Below are 21940 nucleotides of genomic sequence, written 5' to 3'. Positions count from 1 at the left end.
ACTGGAGCAGTACACAGCTCTTCAACTTCAGCAGCAGGACTTTATGCCAACTGGAGGAGTATTGTTGGCTCTGTATACTCTTCTGTAGAATGAATTGCTTGCAAAAATGTAACAAATTTAGAATTAATGCTTAGCAAATTCAGCTAAAAGTATTTTCAATCTAATGGTTGTATGTTTTAATCTACTGCTAATTTGTATCACATTTAGTAACCAAACGGAGTTAACTCACTTTCACATTCTGACCTGACCTTCACTCACAATTCCTCCTTTTCCACAATTCCTCTACTTGATTCAATTCACTGGAAAATCATAACCAGTCCAAATCCTTCCTTCCTGAGCTTACATGGGGCTAATGGCTGCATTCACTGAAAATGCTGCTTACGATGCTACAGCTTTAATACTTCCCTTGGCTGTCTTTTCTGTATTGACTACAAGATGATAATACTAGCAGCAATGTTATGTTACTCATGATAACACTGTTAGGAAAGCATTTCAGAAACAAGGCTTAAGGTTCTACTACTTGCTGGAAAGAACTGAATTTTGACAATCTCTTCTGGTATTATAAGCTTGTCCGAACCAAGTGATCACATTATTAAACAAACCATCTAGAACATACAGCTTTTAATTTAGTTGTCAAAATATATATTCTCCTAGGTATAGGGTATTTTAAGAGTCGCAATCACATGTTCACACAAATTCAGGCCTAGTCATTATTGTAAACACTTAAGCTATTACACACTCCCATGTTCTTACAGCAACAAGATATCCCTGGTCAGATATTCAACAGTGACCAAATAATGAAGATATTATATAATTCACAGATAAAACAGTACTGGCATAATTTGTTTATTGTACTGTAAGCATCAGTATATATTAGAGACAAAGAATACATGACTTCCAGGACAAAGAAAAAAAAACACTTGAGATTTAAAATTCTGCTCAGTATCAATCATGAAGAACTATAAATTATCTGTTGGAATGCTTTTAGCTCAAAAGCTTGGCTTCTACAGTTACAGAACACTGAAGAATATAAGATGTTCTGGATCCCAAAAGCCACATACCTAAGGTTAAATTGTAAAAGACCCAAAAAGACATAAGGTAAAATTTATAAACTTGTTTTCTTCTGAGACAGATTGATCTTATCGCCAAGACTCAGGGCCATTCCCTGTAAGGAAAAGAAAGAAGACATTCATGACACAGTTCAAAGCAACTCTTATCTATATTAAAATGGAAGATCCATATACAGAAATTTAATAAAGAAAGTTAGTGGCATAGAAATTGAACTATTTCTAACTGTTCATTTAATTGTCTATATTTAGTACATACTTTCTTAGCACTAGATAAAGACTAGATCTACGCATAATGCTGAAACAATTAAGCTTAAATGAGCTAGCAACTGCTAAATTTGTTATCCATACCAAAGGTAGAAGAACAAAAAAATAAGTCTTTTGACCTCCCAATTAAAACTATGCTGCCACTGCAGAAATCACAGCTGTTGGCCCAGTTACTGGAATTCTGCTGTTGAAAGCCTGAGTGCTGATACTAGCATTCAATGCACTACAGCTACAGGAAATAATTTAATCACACAATGATACTAACATTGCATAGAAACTGAAGAAATGTCAAAAGAAACTGCATTAATAAATCCACGTAATCAAAAGCAGAATGATTTCAAGATGAAACCATGCTGGCATATGTAATTGAACGCAGTCTTATATAAAAGTGACAGTGTAAACATACTGGAAACATTAATTTAAACAATTTCAAAATCTTTATACCGTAACATCACACAAACTAAATGACTCCTTTGAATGTAAATACTCCCAGGTATTGATACACTGGGGGTTTTTATTAAACAAATCTTGTACTTTTTTTTTTTTTAGTTGGAAGGAAGTAGATCTGAAATCCGAAGCAGACTCACAGATGTATCTACAGAAAATAATCCTACTGAAAAACTCTGAATTTGTTGTTTTAAAAATAACCAGTGAACAGTAATAACATGCATACCATTTCCTTGTGTGAAACTGAAAGGTGTAACTTCACAGGAAATGGATTATGGAACCCTGGCGAGCACTTGGTCTTTATTTAAAAGCAAATAAAACCTAACATCCCAACTTGTAGCACTACAGATAAAATAAGGAAATCTTTGCCCAAAGGCCTATTTTATGATTATGCACTGGGAGATGAAAAACAAAACAAAACAAACAAAAACAACAACCCAAACCTGTTACATGTGTTTAGGGTATGATTACAGCTATTAAAAAGACATTCTTTCCTCACAAAACCTGTGTCAGATAGTTTTAAAACAAAGGCTAAAGTTCCTATATTCATCTTCCCTGAAAATTTTCCCATTTACCTAGTACTAGAAACTAACATACACCATTCCAGTACCTAAAAGGGGCCTATAAGAAATCTGAAGAGGGACTTTTTATATGAGCATGTAGTGATATAAAAAGAGTAATGGCTTTAAATTAAGAGGAGTCAGATTTAGATTAGGTATTAGGAAGAAGTTCTTTACTGTGTGGGCGAGAGATCGGAACAGGTTGCCCAGAGAAGCTGTGCCTGCCCTGTCTCGGGCAGCATTCAAGGCCAGGTTGGATGAGGCTTGGAGCAACCTGGTCTAATGGAAGGTGTTCCTGCCTCCTGCAGGGGAGTTGGAACTAAATGGTCTTTAAGGTCCCCTCCAACCCAAACCACTCAGTGAGTCTACCCAGAAATCTCTTTTTAGAGTGCTTAGTACAATTGCTTGAAAATGACAATGCAAAACAGTGCTGTAAATATACACCATACTACCTGACTCTTTGCACGGATTCGTATGTGACCAGTGACAGGTGCCTCTGGTCCAAGATGAATTGGCTTTTCAATGCTGACATTTGCAAGCGCGTCTTCTCCAAATATGGAACGTGCATAAAGGTTGGCCGCCATAAAACCACAATAACCAGAAAGTGCCTATGGAAAGTAGACTTGAACTCTTTAGAAAGGCCAACATCTTTTAAACACATTTTAATTCATCCTAGGTTAGCTAGGCAGATATTGGTATACAATGTTTAAACTTCAACATGCAACATATCGTGAAATGTTAAGAATCATGCAATGGGAAACAGTGATGGCCTTTCTATGAAATTAATATGGGAAGATACACAATCCATTCATCAAGCAAAGGTAGGATGGAATTTTACGGTCTGATTTAACAAAGAGGAAAAATGGTAAAGCAGCTAAATAGTACTAACAGCTCTACACTTATTTTAGCTACTTTACATATATTAACCAATAGATATAATACAGATTCTATCTTAATAGCAAATAGCTACTGTATGTATTTTTTGCTTTACAACAAAAAGGCTAAACTGGCAAAAGAAATGTAAATTTTGACAGAGGAAGGAAGGAACTTGGAGCTACTGGAAAAACCTTTATAAAAACAGATGGTCCCATCAAATCCAAACTACAGCTTAAATACTATGAATTATAGGCATTTTCTAACTGGGCAAGAAATAGCTACTGATTAAGCAACACAGACTTTTGACAATATGAATTTGCCTTCACTCATTTCAGACCACTCATTTAAAAAATCTGAGTATATGTACTATTCCACATTGCAAGCATCTTTTAATAATATTCCTAACAAATACTAAACAAATTAAACAATAAAGCACACAAACTAAAAATGGTGTTTAAGTCTCCAAGGAAACAGCTCACCTTCTCTGGAGTCAGGCATTTCATATTGGTTGACTTCAGTATGTGCTGTAAGTATTCATTTAGATCAATGATATTTGTATTCACTGTAACCTTCAAGAACATAAAAAATGGCAATTACTTAAATTAGCAGCTCAGGTATTTCTGAAACCATATCTTCAGGGCTCTATAAAGAAGACTACCACTATATTTCTCCCCGAGGAATGCCATAATCAGTAAGCTAGCTGCACTTCCCATTATGTGATGGCATCATACGAAGTCTTCACATTGTGCCATCCACTTGGTAAAGAATGAGAATTTCATGTTATTCCCATGGTTTCCAAGATGCATTAGGTGAATGATAACTGATGAACATGTAGTCTACAGCAAATATTGGACTTCTTGTCTGAGTACAGTTTACACATTGCCAGAACAAGAAAAAGTGGTTATCTGGTCCAAAAGCTTGCTTTTAACCAATGACAGAAATTACTTTAATCTTCCTCTTCTAGCAACAAAGCTCTCTGGCCTGCCTTAGCTTTCTCATATTCAATTTTGTGGTCTTGTTTTAATTGCTTTTTACAACATCTTTTAGGAGGAGTTTACAAATTGCTAAGGCTTTACATAACATGAATTTATTGTTCATAAGTTTGTTTTTTTTAGTTTTAAATCTAGTCTTAAGTGAATACACTTAAATACTTGTAGCAAACTAGGCTACAGTTTGTGTAAAATATCTCCCATTCTGTTTTAATGTTTCTACTCTAGTCTTAAATTATGTTGCTCTGTTGTACAAAGTTATTTCCCTTACAGTTTGACCACCCCCTAATATTAAGAGTACCCACCATTTTGTTGATCTTACATAGCATCTATAACTGTGTGCTACAGCTGTATTGTAAAGTAATGAAACAAAAAACACAACGTAATTCGGAACCAGAGAGGCTAAGCAGTTATGAGTAATTCTACAGTCTCAGCACAAAGCTTATACATACTGCTATCTCGTGTTTGAGCCAAAATACACAGTAATCACTAGACAATTTGGACACCTTCCATAAAGGAGGTAAAGGCTCAATGCACATACTTCTTTTGCAAAAGAAACCCAAAAAACTAGTTATTGCACCATTAGGCTTGTGAAACAGATAAAATAGCAATAAGAGAATAAGTTACTTCAGGCCAAGACTCAGTGAGGATGTTGGAAGAGGTTTGTATCCCAAGAGATAATGTTGATATAATGAGCTGATGTAGAACAAGAAACAGAACTAACAATGAACATCAACAATAAACACAAACAACATACAAAACGTATGTTTTGAAAACTAACTTTGTTTTCCCACTCAAATTCAGCCCACATCTGTCTGAACTCCGCATCCGTACAAGAAGCAGGCTGGATGTAATCCATGATGTCAATGTGAATATCACTGAGAACCACGCAGTTTCTGTCACTGGCTGCTCCAGAGACATCATACACTGCAATATAAAACACAAACCACTTTAATGCTTAAAAAAGTGAATTTACACTTAATAAAGAGAGCTCGCTCACGACCTGCCAGTTAAGAACAGTCAACACTTGCTCAACCTCATTGCTGACGTATGCCCTCTTCAAGTGCTTCACCCAGTTACTACAGAACTTTGAGTTAAGTGTATTGGCCTTCCAGGCAAGGCTGCCTAGCACATTTCCAATTCAGAGACCGGGGCTCAAGCATCATTCTGACAATCATTCTAAAGGCAATATGTTCTACTACGTTTAAGTAGAAGCAATATAATTTTTATTTTTTTTAATAAAAAAAGCATAAAACATTCATTGTAGACCATTTAATTTCCTCTCCCAGTATGAAATGTGTTAATTATTTTTTTACTCAATTACAAAATGCTACACATCAATGTTAATTTTGCAAAATGAACTGTTTACTTACCAACATTACCAAAAATTATTCCATTTTCTGTTGAAGCCACTTTGACATTAGCTTTAATGTTTGCAAAATCATGTGGAGCAAGTGTCAGAGGAGATGGTTTTTCCACAAGTTTCAAGTCACCTGTTAAAAGAAATTGGGAGATGGGGATCTGGGAACATTAACAGTTAAAAGAATTAACAATTCACAATGAGTTCAGCTTTTGGAATGGTATTTTTTTATTTTCTTGCCATTAAGTTCTAGTGTCTACAGAATTGCACTAAACACCACCATAAAGGGATCAGTTGATTTGGAATTTTTTTTTTTTTGGTGGGTTGGTTGCTACAGTTTGCTACCTGCAAGACAAAAATAATTTATATTAAAAACTTCAGTTAAAATACAAGCGCATTCACCCAACCCCCACTGAAAACAAATGCAATTACTGATTTAAATGGGCTTCAGATTGAGTATAATATTACCTCTCTAACAACCAGGAAATGGTTAATTCTACCTTGTGTTTTAATCACTGACATCATCATAGTTACTAGTCCTATAGTCAAGTGTCTCAAAACCAAAGTCCAACGTCCAGTATTACATGCCCTAAGCTATTTATAAACAGGTCAAGTATCACCTCAGTTTGGAATATAATTGCTCTCAGGAAACAGCAAGAGATTTATTTTCCTTAATCCTTGAGCAAGCAATTGCAAAAGACTCCTTAGTTCTATCAAGCTGTGCAATTTGAGAACACAGCATGAACAGCATCAGCTCTACACACAGAAGTGATCTCCAGTTGGTTTTTGCAGTATCTCTGAAGACACCAACTGGGAAATACAGAATTCCACTTCACTGAGCTGATAAATAGAAAAATTCAACCTATTAATATATTAACTTTTATTTATCTCCATTATTAGTCTGATCAAATGATTTACAGAAGATTAGGAGGAAGTTTACACCACTGCAGTCATATTTACATCACCTAAAAGCATTTAGCATGCATTCTCCTAGTATGTTGCAAACATATTTCAGTATGCAAACATATTTCTTGATTGCCAAGACAGACGTCAGCTAATACAAAACTCATTACTGTTCTTGAATTATCTGCTCCAGTCCCTCCTCTAAAAGAAGTTAATGAAGCTGTTGGTACATGGAATGGTTTTAGCTGTGTAAATGCAGTATTTAAGTACTGAGTATTTAAGTACTTAAGTATTTAAGGCTGAGTGCAAGAAAAACCTTAGGGCAGATGGCTTTCTCTTGCCCAACATCTGCTCCACACAAGTTTGGATTTTGTCCTCTTGCTCAATGCTAACAGCAGAATAGAGTATATTAAAAAAAACAAACAAAACAACCCTACTGCCCGTATATCAGCAAAAAGGTGAAGTGGAATGCTACTTTTCCAGTGGAAAACAAACAAACAAACAAGAAAAAAAAACAAAACAAAAAACAACCAACCAAACCAAAAAAGAAAAAAAAACCAAACAAAAAACCACCAAATTGATTACGGTTTGTACCATCAGACAGTATTGTCAGTGCCAATGGAAAACAAGTCTTCCTGAAAGAAAAATCTATTGAAGGCCTTCAAAACCATCCTTTCAAAATGGCTACTAACTGGAATAAACTCACGATTATTTATTTCAGACACTCCTTACAACTGGGTGACAACGCCCAGCAGCTCACTACTGCTCCAGGGCTGCTTTGTTTCCACCAGCACTCCTTACCTAGTGTGGCTAGTTCCAGCGTGCAGTTCTGCAGAGTGTCACTGGTCTGGTTGACCACAAGCACATCCAGCACAATGTCATATTGATTGACGTGGACATATGCCTCTGCATAGACAGGATCTGAGAAACCCGTCAGTTGAGTAACCTGTTAAGAGAAATGAGTTTATGGTACTTTTTTTCTCTTAAACCAGTTCAAAACATGGAATTGTGTCAAACAATAACAAAAATAAAAATGAAGTGCAATCAAACCCATTACTTTTTAACATGAGCCTCCAAATCAAGCAGGTGTGCCCAGAGCTTTTAATTTCAGACTAATTTACTAGTAAGAAAGAAGAAAAATAAAAAGGAAATTGGAAAAAACCCAACTGAATACAATCACAAGTTTTGTCTAGAAAACAATATCTGAAGAAGTTGTGATATTTAGGAAATCTAAAGTTCATGTGTAAGTCTTCAAAAATAAACATCTCACCAATTTACACAGTGACTGTCAATATTATTCAAACAAATAAATTTTAACTGCATCCTTCCTTCATATGTACTCTTGTGTACATACCACAATAATAAAGTCTTTCTAGATGACATGGTATTCTGAACTAAATTCATGTGAGTTCCTAAAACATGAACTGTAATGCCATTTATTCTTAAAAACATCATCAGCATAAAAAATTGATGACTTAAAATGAACAGGTAACTCTAAACAGTAAAAACAACTAATCCAGACTTGAAAAAAAGTCTGAGGTTTAAAGTCTTACGAGTTAAATTTCAATGAACGAATCGAAAAATGTATTTTCTTTGGACCCTCTCTGCAGGTCCTGGTAACCAGCAGCAAAAAAAGGTATAAAGACTGAGACAAGGATGGAGTAGGCATAGTAGGATATGGCAAGCAAAGAAAGGCAGACATTAATCACTTGGGACATTCCTGCTCTCTTCCCTGTGAGCTTTACTGGACTCTTCAGCAAATAATCTTCATTTTGCCTCCATATCCCATGAGCTCAGCACTCTTCAAGTCTCCTCTTCATTCTTCCTCTCCCACAAGAAGAGGGGAACAATTTTAAGCAGAAGGGTTTTTCTCTTTTTCCTAATCCTCACCAGGAAATACCTTTCCCATCAACCAGCATAGCCTGGTTCATCAGTTCCAGACTGTGATTCCCAAAGATGATCCTATGCATAAGCAGCACAAGTGTACATAATGAAAACACTGACTTCCACATCACCTTATTAAGTTTGGATGCAAGAGGATCAGCAGCCTCTTTCCTCTGTGTGTTTCCCATTGCTGCAAGAAGGCTAAGCTGAAACTGGTCTTCTTTTGAGCTCATTTCATTTTTAGCAGTAAGCTGCATGAAGGAAATGGGATCATCTGGCTGAACTGTCACATTCCTCTTCTCAGATTCTTTCTGCAGGGAGATCCCAAGAATTCAGTATGAATTCCATCCCTTAGCACAGAAACACAGTCAAATAATGTCAAATGCTGACATTTCTGGCACCAGCTTCGATGTTAACATCCATAAAAAAAGAAATACAAACATAAAGCGTTTCTGGTTACACACTTATAGCAGCTCACCTTCTGAGACAGTTTCTCCTCCTCTAGCTTGGCTGACAGCATATGAGAGAGGGACTGCCTGCATTCTTTGTTGAAAATATCATTCATGAGAGGAGAACATTCTGATAAAACTTTCAGACACAGGGAAATACGATCCACATCATCATCTGTAATTGGCTTCTTGGGAAGAGAAGACTTTCCCAAATGGAGAATAGTGGCCATCAGCAGCATAGCTTCAGCAATAAAGGACTGAGAAGGAGGACAAAGGGAAAAGAATGGAAGGAGGTTATTGCATTTTATACAGCTTTACAGAAATGTTATTTCTTATTTACAGAAAGGTGCACAATTAATCAAATAATTAAATACATCATCAGATTAAGTTTGGGGTTTTTTTTTTTACTGCTTGCTATCTGGAAACCAAGCAGCATGATTTGTAGACTCTCTAAATAGCAGACTCTCTAAATAAGAGTGGTTAGAAAGCAGTAGGCCCTGTTTGTGACCCAAACTTTCATCATTTTCCAATCATGTAACTGGCACTGCACTTTGGACTTAACAAATTTTGCATCTGTTTAAAAGAAAAGAGGCAACAACCAGATTGTCTGCAACTAAAGTGAAAACACAGGATAGATGACTTACATTTTGTTTCTTCTTTTCCTGAACTAAAGATATATATCGTAAAGCAATCTTAGTTAAAGTTGTAGCAAGGGAAGCCGCAACAAAGAAATCGCCATCGAGCAGGAATCCTCGTAATGGAGGTCTGCAAAGACAAATAATAACCATAAAAACAGCTCTGGATGATAGTCTTCACCCTACTTATTTTAGAATCATAGAATAGTTAGGGTTGAAAAGGACATTAAGATCATCTAGTTCCAACCCCCCTGCCATGGGCAGGGACACCTCATACTAAACCATGTCACCCAAGGCTCCCTCCAACCTGGTCTTGAACACCACCAGGGATGGAGCATTCACAAGCTCCCTGGGCAACCCATTCCAGTGCCTCACCACCCTCACAGTAAAGAACTTCCTCCTTATATCCAACCTAAACTTCCCCTGTTTAAGTTTGAACCCGTTACCCCTTGTCCTATCACTACAGTCCCTAATGAAGAGTCCCTCCCCAGCATCCTTATAGGCCCCCTTCAGATACTGGAAGGCTGCTATGAGGTCTCCATGCAGCCTTCTCTTCTCCAGGCTGAACAGCCCCAACTTCCTCAGCCTGTCTTCATACGGGAGGTGCTCCAGTCCCCTGATCATCCTCATGGCCCTCCTCTGGACTTGTTCCAACAGTTCCATGTCCTTTTTATGTTGAGGACACCAGAACTGCACACAATACTCCAGGTGAGGTCTCACAAGAGCAGAGTAGAGGGGCAGGATCACCTCCTTTGACCTGCTGGTCACGCTCCTTTTGATGCAGCCCAGGATAAGGTTGGCTTTCTGGACTGCGAGCGCTCACTGAAGCTGGCTCATGTTCATTTTCTCATCGACCAACACCCCCAAGTCCTTCTCTGCAGGGCTGCTCTGAATCTCTTCTCCTCCCAACCTGTAGCTGTGCCTGGGATTGCTCCAACCCAGGTGTAGGACCTTGCACTTGGCATGGTTAAACTTCATGAGGTTGGCATCAGCCCACCTCACAAGCATGTCAAGGTCCCTCTGGATGGCATTCCTTCCCTCCAGTGTATCAACAGGACCACACAGCTTGGTGTCATTGGCAAACTTGCTGAGGGTGCACTCAATCCCACTGTCCATGTCACTGACAAAGATGCTGAACAAGACCGGTCCCAATCCCTGACGGACACCACTCGTTACTGCTCTCCAGCTGGACATTGAGCCATTGACCACAACTCCTTGTGTGCAGCCATCCAGCCAGTTCTTTATCCACTGAGTGGTCCACCTATCAAATTGATGTCTCTCCAATTTAGAGACAAGGATGTCGTGTGGGACAGTGTTGAATGCTTTGCACAAGTCCAGGTAGATGACATCAACTGCTCTACCCCTGTCCATCAGTTCCATAGCCCCAACATAGAAACCCATCACGTTGGTCAGGCAGGACGTCTCCTTAGTGAAGCCATGCTGGCTGTCACCAACACCCTTGTTTTTCATGTGCCTTAGCATGCCTTCCAGCAGAACCTGCTCCAAGACTTTGCCAGGCACAGAGGTGAGACTGACTGGTCTGTAGTTCCCTGGGTCACTCATTTTCCCCTTCTTGAAAATGGGGGTTATATTTCTCTTCTTCCAGTCGTCGGGAACTTCACCTGACTGCCACCATTTTTCAAACATGAGGGACAGTGGCTTAGCAACTTCATTTGCCAGCTCCTTCAGGACCTGCAGATGGATTTCATCAGGTCCCATGGACTTATGAATGTTCAGGTTCTTCAGGTGGTCTTGAACCAGATCCTCTCCTATAGTGGGCCCAAGGTCTTCATTCTCACAGTCCCTGCGTCTGCCTTCCAAGGCTTGGAAGTGCGGTCAGAGCATTTGCCAGTGAAGACTGAGGCAAAGAAGTCATTCAGAACCTCAGCCTCCTCCAAATCCAATCCATTTTCCTACCTTAACATGCATACTGTATAAACCAAACAAGTTTGAACAGTCTCAGAAAGTCTTTTTCACCCCCCCAGAAGGAATTTTCCAGATACAGACATATTCACAAGTCACACAGCCACTTCCACACAGAACAGGGGTGAAGTGAAAAGTGTAATGTGTAACAATTTCATTGTAGCTCTGAGATCATAATGACTAGTCAAGATGAAGTAGCTCATTTGCACTAATTAAGGAAACAGAGCAATTGTTCTAGCTACCATTAAACTATATCAGGTATTAAAAAGTGTAAGGTGATACTAAGGAAAAAAAAGTTTTACTCTAAAGGGAACATCTTTGCGTTCAATTAAAATTATGATGGACTTTGTACATAAACTATAAACTATGAAATCTTAAATACAATACCTGTCTTCTTCCTTTTTGGCAGGTCGGGAACTACTGAGAGCACTCTGTGTTGCGTAAGTGCCCATCTCTGTCACCAGTTTTTGGGCTGGACCCACAGACACCTCTTCTTCAGGTTTTAGCTCACCAGTTTCTTTCTTGATTTCAGATTCTACAATTGGGATCTAGAAATAAACACAAAACAATTGTTACAACTAAAATAAATATTTTTGCTCTAAAGACTGTTTTAATAAAATTTATCTGCGTTTTAAAGGTTTTTATAGATAAAAGGTCAGTTGTAGTTCAATAGTCTTGAGAGAATTTGAAGAGAAAGGCAGATGTTGAAATATACACAGAAGGCTCCTACCCACACGATAAAGCTCCTATCTTAGATCTCAGAACCCAGACTTAAAGCACTATTCCTTTGTCAGTACATACAACTGAGCTGTATTTAAAACTGCAGAATTTTCTGAAACAAGGAGCTTCTCTTCTCTCAGTAGACGCTAGCTACAGGTATGCTACTTAAAAAAATTAATAATGAATGCAAAACCTTAATTAGTTTTTACATTAGATTTCTTGTGCACACGCCATTATGTATCACAAGTGCTCAAAACCCTGTCACATCTTGAGTTTTTAAAAATTTATTTTTCTTAGAATATGCAATGCATAATATTAAGAAAAACCACAAAGCGTAACAAAGTAAACACACCTCTCCAAGCGATCTGCGAACTTCTGTCATTACACTTTGTATATCTTCCTTTGTGCTGCAATATTCCCCAAGGATCCACAGAGCTCCCCGATAAATCCTAAGACAAGAACAGTAATGTAAGTCATGCTTTCATGATATACTCAAACTACCATCAAGGGAAGTGGTTTCTGGTCAGGTGGTAAAGGCCAGTCCTGACAAGTTCAAAAGGACATGATTGATAGAAAGCAAGTTTGATCAAAAGCAATCATCTTTTCAGCCAAGTGCATCAAGTGACAGATCCTCTCCTACAAACTTATTCTCATCTGTGTTAATCTTAGTAACTACTGAATGAGGAATCAATCAAGGTATGTGAATCAAGTCAAATCTAACTTCTCCAGTTAACTAAGACAAACTACTTTTTCCTTCATACAGGAGAAAATAAACAAGAAACGAGTGAAGACTAGGGGGAAAATTAGCAAAGCTCCAATTCGCCGTCCCCCCCCCCCCTTAATTAGATGACAATGGAGATAAGATTCAGAATTTCCTGTGTATTGGAAGAACGGCAGAGTGCCGTCTTGATACAGAGAAGATCTTGTATGACTTAACCTTTACAGATCCATCAGAAAACCAAATTTTAGAGTCCTGAAATGTACCAAAGAAGTTCTGCAGGTTGCAAAGCCCAGTCTATATTAAATTTTCTAACAGATGTACAGGAAGCATTTCCAATTGCCTACAAGTGCAATTTCCTGCTGCACTAATCCCTTAGTAACTCTGTTTTAACAAATACACCACTTGAAAGTTGGCTTTTATCAACTCTACTATCTTTTAGCAAATGGAAATATAACTATCAATTGCATCATAAAATTAAAAAAAAATTTTTTTGCATTCAATGCGATAAATACCTAATATATCTGCTGTACAAGTAGGCAAGAAGGAAGCTGTACCTAGAAATCATAAACCCCCAAAATATCTCAGCTTCAGTTACTCTTCTTTGTGTGTGGGTTGCAAGGATTTTGGTACATATTTAATGACAATATATATTCAATATAAGTGAGCTACAGGGTGCTCTGATGTCTGTTTGATACATATTTTGGACTCACTTGACAGATTTAATAGCATGAAAGACTTCAAGCATCTTCTCAACAATAAGAGGTCTGAGGTTATCAAATCGCTGGATCGCTTCCCGCACAAACTCCAAGACATCAGCAGCTGCTGCTTCATTGTTATCACTAAGGAACTCCATTAGCTAACACAAATAGAGCGAACATGAGCACAAACAACAGCACAGCTAAGTTTATACCAGAGTATTTTCCTTCTAGATCCAGAAAAATAAAACTGCATATCTCCCATTAAACAAAGCTTAAGTCAAACATCCTTAAGTACATTCCAAACAATTTCCAATTATCATAATCCCCAAATTACTTTTCTAATGATATGAATTATTGCACTTTTAAGTAAAGGTACTCTTCAGCTCGCGTTCTTAAAAAATATTTCAAAATAAAGTCTCAGAAAACAACACTATGGCATTAAAAGTCCTGCATTTCTTTATGGATTAAAAATAAGATTGCTTTGTGTGAGGCTACTATTAGAAACACCTCACCTTCAGTTATTCTTCAAGGTTTTGGGTATAGCTAGATCAGTTTAATGACAATATAATTAAACATTTGCATACCACTGGAATAACATTTGCAGCCATATCTGGAAACCGAACGCTACAGGAATGGAGTGTACGAACAAGCAGCTGCCTATACTTGTCTGTATCTTCATGCTCTGTCACATTATTAGTTTTAATCACTTCCTTCTTCAGAACAATCACAAGCTGCAGAAAAGATCAAGTAAAATTGAAGACAGTCCCATGTTTTTCCAAAGACTAAAAACCCAGTATAGTGAAACAGAAGTAACACATATTTTACCTCCTCCACATTTCTTGAAGAGACAAGGTCCAGAGCCAGTTGAAGGGTTTTTTTGCGCACCTCTAGATCTGGGGTACTCAACACTCTGAGGACGTCCATAACTAGATCCTGAAACAGTAACAAAATTGAAACTGTAAATTACTTCCTTCATACAATTCTAATTTTCAGTCCTCTGATTTTCAAAGCCTTTCTGGATACATAATATATTACCTTCTGACAAACAAGCAAGGTATCCTAGGCGTTAGGCACTTCACAGCGTTCATTTAATACATTCTACAGTTACATACAAGTCTTACCATGCAAGCTACACCATTAAGGCTCACAGTCGAGACAGCATTTGCCATTGTTAATTGTTACAGGGACAATAAAAGCATCAAGTCATAAACATAAAAATCCATCCAATATGTTTTTACCAAAACCATATTAACAGAAGATTTAAACTTTAGAAGTACATTTTTCCATACATCATAACACCCAGAAATTTTCATTTAGGAAATAAAAGCATTAATAAGCTTAGAGGAAAAGAGACAGCTCACATACCTGTAACACTCGTTCATGTGAGGGATGCTCCTTTAATTCAATCAACCGATCCAAAACAATTAGTTTCACATTATTATCACTTTCCTTAATAATCAAATCTATGTAGCATTGAGCAGCTGCCTAAAATTAAAATTAAAACATTTTTTAAGTTATCAAGAGGAGAAACTAGCAAGTTTCCAAGAGAAATTCAGGTAAAAGACACCTTCTACACTGCTATTAAAGCAATTACTTGAAGAGTTGGCACAGAAATGAACTTGAGAACAGACTTCAAAACTGCAAACACCGATTCCACCACCACATTACAAAAATTACACAGGAAGGCTCACAATGGCATCAGCTTACAATACACAGACTTGAATTCAAATTCAAAGAAAGTAATAAAGAGACAAATTTCCTGGCATGCTTTGGGTCATCTCTTAAGCACAGAGCAGGGCATGAAAACTAATATAAAATAGTTGCCAGTTTTAGCCTACCTAGACATTGGTTCAATGACAGCTTCTATACAATATTCCTGCTCAATAAAAATGACCATGCAAAAGTGAGAATGTCGGAATTAATAATCTTCCTGATATTTTCAAATTATTAATTACAATGCTTTTAGTCTAGGGAAAAAAAAAGAAAAAAGCTCTAATTTTTAGACCTTTATGTTTTATTTTTGAAATTTTCATACAAGTTCAAAATTTCTGTGTGATCTCAAGTAACTAGCTGTACCAACATAAATCTAAGAAAGCAAGGTCAGTCAGTAATCAATACAAATCTTCATTACTTTGTGCTTCCACCCTGCTCTGAAAAGAGTAATGTTTATGAGTAAGGAAAGCCATTCGATCTCAGCAAATCTTCAACTTCAGTCTGCCTTGCTAAGTATGCCAAGAAGATTACAGGTTAGTACCACCTGCTGCAGTACAACAGTTTGCACAGTATTCAAGCTTGTCCCTTACCAAACTGACACTAGCTGCAGGTCTGCAAAATATAGTCTCAGTCCTCTTTTGTGACCGATTTTAAGAGATATCTTAAGATAACGTTTCACATGTGAAGTGTTCAACACCCATATTACTAAAGCATTCACTCTTTCAAAGTATCAACATACAACATACAGTATTCATTCCAGTACACTAAAAGCTACTGAAAGACATGAAAACATTATTTTTGTACCTTGATTGCTGTTGGTGCACTGGAGAGTGTAACAAGAGTACCTGCAGCTTCATACTTCACTGCAGGACTCGATGACTGCAGCAAGTTGTAGATGCAGCGAATAAACCGAGCTCTCTCTGATGGATTTGCATGACAGACCTACATGAGAACAACAATACATAGGCAGCACATAAGGAAAAAAGAAAATAGCAACTGTACAATTTAACTGCTCCATTACCTTACAACAGGGTGAAAATTAAGCAAAAGATGACAACCTTTTCTGGGGATAGGAAGTTGTAAAAATATAATTATAAAAGCTATTAAGAAGCTGTTATTGATGGTTCTGTGCAATGCTACAAAGTCTTAAAATCTTGGACCAAAAGGAAGGGCATAGCCTGCACTAGTTTCTGTAACAGCTGCCCTGCTCATGTCCAAGATGAACAGTCTGATAATATACAGCCAACATGAGAGCAAATCAGGTGAGACATATTGGTCTATACTGTGCACACTTGAGCAGTTTATTGTTTCAAGAGACAAAACTTATTTAGCTCTACTAAACAATGGCATATTCCCAACATGGGACTATATCTAGCCATAATGACTTTTCCAGCAATGTTCTATCCTTTTTAAAAAGCAGTCTAAGAATTTAACAGGTATATCTATTTTAAACATTCCACAACATTTCCGTTTTACCTTATAAATTAGTTCAACAATAACCAATTGCAGTATGTCACCAAATGTCTGGACTTGGTCAATACAGGTACTCAAATAATCCAAGGCTCGGTCCTATACAAATAAAAGACAAATTATTCTAAACTGTACTGAGTTTCATCACACAGCCACATTTTAAATCAAAACATTTTAAAAATCAAAATACAAACCAACATACACTCACCCCTTCAACTTGACATTTAAAGCAATTTATGAAAACATTGTAAACCTGAAGAGCAAATTAATCCACTCTGTCTACAGGTAATTGGGCACACAGGGCAATTACTTGTAGACCAAATAACCCAGAACACTAAACAGGAATTGCCGTTTCTTTCTCATGTGACTACAAAAGCCATAAAACAGTAGGTAATGGAGCACTTCTCGGTCTGGTTCAGCTCACTTAGCAAAACTAACTGCAGTTGTCAGCACCAACATGTGTTCTCCCAATACAGCAATTCTCCTTTAAAATTAAGACAGCACAAAGACCTACTTTAACTTTTTCAGTTACCAAATATTCCATAAATAGGTTAACAGTACCATAGTGGGGTTTTTATGAATATAAATAGTGTATACTACCAACAAAATACAGGCTGATTATCGGGCACATTCTGAAGTATTTAAACCAAAAGAGTTTGTGTCCCTACCTGATCTGCATGAATTAGCATCATAAATGCATTTCTTTTGCAGCTTGCGTCTTTCTCATTCACCAAGAAATCATGAATCAATTCAGGAGCATCTGGTATAAGATGTTCAAAATTTCTTAAAAAAAAAAAAATCAAAATGAAAAGATTTACTGTCAGGGAGTGGAACCCACGGCTTAAAGGCATATCCTAATAACAAGCATTTACAGAGTGTCATGAAGTGTGAAACCGTGACACATAGCTTTTGTGTAGCTATGTGAAACTGAGCAGACTCAAGGAGCTTTACAACATTGTTTGTTACCATGACAGCTAAGACATTACCCCAGCAATGATTTCCATTTAATAGTAACATTCAGTCACACTGTTCAGGTAACAATTGCAATAATGTTTAGTATGTAACTGCAGCACATGAAGAATGTCTCACTTCAAGTAGATTTATATATGCATATTTTTGCAAGGATTCTTCTATATTAATGATTGTGGTCAGTGGATCCTATGAATAATGTTTATATCTTTAAGAAAGCCATTTTTTCATACAAATTAACCTGCAATATAAGGGCCTCAGTCATACTTGAGAAAGCAACTGTGCTTTTCCAAACAAGTCCATTGGATAGAGGATAAAAAGCAAACAAACTGAGAAAAAAAACAAAAAACACCAAAACAAACCACCAAACAACAACAAAACACTAAAACACCAAACACCACACCAGTGACTGATAAACATTTATGAGATCTCAACAACTATCCACATCACTAATGCTAGACTTGGTCTTTTGCATCCACGACTTCACATAGTTTCTGGCATTTACCTATAAATAGTGTAAATAGCAAGAACTGCGTTTCTGCGCACATAGCTGTGGCGGTGTTCTAGACACGCACGAATGGCAGGCATCAAAGGCTCCAACAGTTCTGCTTCTTTCAGCTTACAAAGGAAACGGAGAGTAGAGCCTCGGATAAATTCATTTGGGTGCTGAAGATCCTAAAATCAACAAGAAACACACTGGAAATGCCAGACTGTTCAGTCAAATTGTTAAAGCTCAGATGAATGCACTTGCTAGCCTTTCCCACACTCAGCCTTCCCATAGTACAAGTTACAACATTCACAACACCTTATCATCTGTCTTCTCGCGAAATACTTTCTTAAAACACTGCTGCCCCACAATATGGAAAACCATATATTTTCTTGTAGCAAACTTACAAAGACTGTCAAATTCTTCCAGTACTCTATGTGTTTTCCCCTGATTACTACCGCTGTGAAAGCTCACTCCACAGGCATTCCTGCACACTGGATACTAACCTCTAGTGTATATTAGTTCATCTGCTTCTGACCCATTCCAAAAGAAGTTGAAGGGCCTTATCTTTGTGAAGGAGTGTCCCAGACATACCACTATGAACTTATTCCAAAAAGTGTCCTTTTATGACCCATGGCTTGTCCCAGGATACTATGAAGATGTGTCCTGGGTTCAGCAGTAGCAGTCATTTTTCTCCTTCTTAGTAGCTGGTGCAGTGCTGTGTTTTTGACTTTCAGCCTGGGAACAACGCTGACAACACCAATGTTTTTAGTTGCTGCTCAGTAATGGTTACACTGACCAAGGACTTTGTGAGTCTCATGCTCTGCCAGGGAGGAGGGGAAGCCGGGAGGAAGCAGAGACAGGACACCTGACCCAAACTAGCCAAATGGTATTCCATACCACAGCACGTCATGCCCACTATATAAACTGGGGGCAGCTACCCAGAAGGGCTAGATCACTGCTCGAGTCAGGCTGGGTATTGGTCAGTGGGTGGCGAGCAGCTGTATTCTCTCCCCTTATTATTTCCCTTATCATTACTATTATTGGTGGTAGCAGTAGTGATTTGTGTTATACCTTAGTTACTGGACTGTTCTTATCTCAACCCGTGGGAGTTACATTCTTTCGATTCTCCTCCCCATCTCTCTGGGAGCAGGGGGAGGAAGGTCAAGGGGGTACTGAGCGAGCAGCTGCGTGGTTCTGAGTTACTGGCTGGGCTTAAACCATGACAAGATGGTAATTAGGTTACCCCTCATATTTGAGGTTCACTGACTTGGAAATGAAGAGCACTAAATTTTTGTTGTAATTTTTGTTTTGTTTTTGTAATAGTAAAAGAACACATGAAAAAACCTTGATAGTAGGTGTGCTGGTTATCTACAATTATCCACTAAGACATAATTAGGAAGAAAATGCTGAGCATAAACCATTTTATATTTCTTAAATAGCACAAAATTATATAGTTTCTATAAAGATCCAGTATAGAAACATAAGCAATGAAATAAACAATCGGGTACCTTCCTGTAAGCATCACACACGAGGATCATTTCTTGCAAAAGCCTGCCATCTGGAGTGGTCTTTGGCACTATCTCCCAAAAAACAAGCAGCAGTTTTTTGATGGTATGATCTTGGAGAGGCAGTACAAAACGTATGATGGTCATCAGAAGCCCAGGGAGTTTTTCACCATTCAGAATCATAATGATTACTTTCTTCAAGGCCTCTGTCTTCAACTTGACATCTCCTTTTTCTAGAGGAGAAAGAAATGAAATCAGGAAAGCTAACATGTCACAGTTTAACAGCAATGCTGATCTTCAGTGTCAGGAAAGACAAACCCCCTCTGAAGGAGAGTTTTCACACCCTTACTTCTATTAAAATTATAAAGAGGAAGCAGGAGATATTTAAAGAATGAGCATGAAGTCCACTCTAGGATTCACATATTGGGATTTTCCAAGTTCAACAAATTTCATGGCTGTTTCAATGCTTAAATTTAAACCGCCTTTTATACCAGGATACTACAATGACTGCTGATGTCATATATATACTAAATACTAACACTGACATTTCTGCCTTCAAAATACAGCTGTGCATTGAACAAGTGATGTCAACTTGTTGCTTATCATTATATTACTTAAATCTGTCTTAGCCCAAATAGGTATTACCTCAAACAGAAAGACAGAAAAAGATTTCAAATGTTTGCACCAACTGAGGGAAAAACAAACCACAAAACTAAAGCACATCAGATAAATAACATGCAGTTTCTAAAAACAAAACCAGAGGAATGTACACATTAAAAGAAAAAAGGCAAACAGAACAAAATAAATATGAAATTGACTTGTTTGACTTTATAAAACATAAACAATGTTCTAGAAAAGGCACAATGAGAGAATGCTAGAATAATTCAGGTAAGAAGGAGTATCCTTCAAATTTTTGTCCATTACTTGCCTAGGTCATTCTTTAAGCTGATTTCAGAAGGTGGTTCTGAATCCATTGGAACATTGATTAACGTGTAACACACGTTCTCTGCAGCAGTCATGGCTCTTGGTTACAGAAGTTTTCTCAATGGAAGACTTATTTTGACACAAATATCAAACAACCTAAAAAAGAAGCAAACAAAGCCATCCCAAAGCGAACAGGTTTTATTAACAAAGACAAAAATGTTTTTGCAACCCACTTAATGATTTGAAGGAACTGCTGGGTTTCTCAAGACGTCACATTCAAAAGCCCTCTCAATTTTCTGTTACACAAAAATCTTGTTATACCAAACAATGAAGAGTGTGACATTTCCTTAAGGAAAAGGGTAACAAATGAAAACTTTTCAATACTTACGGCACAGTCAGAGATAACACATGTAGCTGACTGCAGCTGAATAGATGAAGCAGCTTTTCCCTTATCTACTCTCCCTCATTCTGGCTATATATTTCCACTACTCTCCCTGTAGGCTTTGCCCCTCGAGGAGAACTGGCAAAAGCTGCAAAATCAGCTTAAAAACCAAAGAAAAACACACTCCCAGCCTCCTCCCCCCCCCCAATACTTTACTAGTTTAACAAATTGAATCAGCTTATAAAGGAAGCTTTGAAGATGAGCACAAGATCCAACAGGGCAGATACCAAGGATGGGAGAAAAGTCAACAAGGTGGAGAGAGAACCAGCACTGCCCTTCTACGTGCCAAGGATAGACAAGGATCAGCTCAACTCTACTGTCCAACTGCTCCGCTAGACGCTACTGAGAAAAGTAAGCATTTTTTTGGTGACAGAGTATGAGAGGTTACAAACCTATCAAAGCTGCTGTGTGGCTGATAGTTCAGGTAACAGAATCGGCAATTACACTCAACCCTCATTCTCATGTTTGTTTCTTCCATATATAACAGACATCTAGGATTAAATCAATCTTTTTATTTCATTTCTTTCGTAAAAAAAAAGCTCAAGTTTGATTTTGCTCCATTAAAATTATGATATCATACTGCCAAGAACAGTACAGAAAACTGATACTTTATTAAATGTGCAAATTTGCATTTTCTACAGAAAAAGTGTCAAAAAATTTACAAAAAAGTTACTTTATTGCTGTTAATTTTCTGGGACCCTTAGAATGAGTTTAACAAATCATTAAAACAAGAAAGATGTCTTCTTACTTTAAATTATGATACTAGACATCAGCCAATTATTCACAGAATCATAGAATCAATGAGGTTGGAAAAGACCTTTAAGATCATCAAGTCCAACCTTAACCCCAGGACTGCCAAGGCCACCACTAAGGGCCTCGGCTACACGGGTTTTGAACATTTCCAAGGACAGCAATTCCACAACTTCCC

At 37.6% G+C, this 21940-nt stretch overlaps 1 protein-coding gene across 1 annotated transcript; it reads right to left on the bottom strand.

The window, feature by feature from the left end:
* Nucleotides 1-830: 830 nt before the first annotated feature.
* On the bottom strand, nucleotides 831-20743 carry COPB1 (COPI coat complex subunit beta 1). The gene is made up of 21 exons (XM_057418177.1): nucleotides 20575-20743; nucleotides 19650-19879; nucleotides 18157-18326; nucleotides 17351-17465; nucleotides 16689-16781; nucleotides 16017-16154; nucleotides 14865-14984; nucleotides 14325-14432; nucleotides 14084-14230; nucleotides 13512-13657; nucleotides 12433-12529; nucleotides 11748-11908; nucleotides 9447-9567; nucleotides 8832-9059; nucleotides 8485-8664; nucleotides 7271-7415; nucleotides 5580-5699; nucleotides 4988-5133; nucleotides 3697-3786; nucleotides 2794-2949; nucleotides 831-1165 (listed from the first exon to the last, which is right to left on the bottom strand). Exons 1-21 carry the CDS (start codon nucleotides 20663-20665, stop codon nucleotides 1106-1108), a joined length of 2862 nt encoding a protein of 953 aa, XP_057274160.1. The 5' UTR covers nucleotides 20666-20743; the 3' UTR covers nucleotides 831-1105.
* Between the last annotated feature and the right edge of the window lie 1197 nt (nucleotides 20744-21940).

This window comes from Pezoporus wallicus, unplaced genomic scaffold (genome assembly GCF_028554395.1).
Source record: "Pezoporus wallicus isolate ANWC-B61680 ecotype Strahan unplaced genomic scaffold, APGP_CSIRO_Pwel_v1 contig_2025, whole genome shotgun sequence".
In the NCBI taxonomy this organism is placed as follows: Eukaryota; Metazoa; Chordata; class Aves; order Psittaciformes; family Psittacidae; genus Pezoporus; species Pezoporus wallicus.
Note: the sequence above shows the minus strand (reverse complement) of the source record. Positions and strands in the feature narration are given on the sequence as shown.

Bases quoted from the DNA above. Each gene is read 5' to 3' on its own strand.
- COPB1 (XM_057418177.1), bottom strand. From the start codon at position 20,665: ATGACTGCTGCAGAGAACGTGTGTTACACGTTAATCAATGTTCCAATG. The intron at 14,433-14,864 runs GTATGTGAGCTG...TTACTGTTTCAG, and splicing joins CACATGAACGAGTGTTACAG to GATCTAGTTATGGACGTCCT. The intron at 11,909-12,432 runs GTGTGTTTACTT...GTTTATTTCTAG, and splicing joins TTCGCAGATCGCTTGGAGAG to ATCCCAATTGTAGAATCTGA.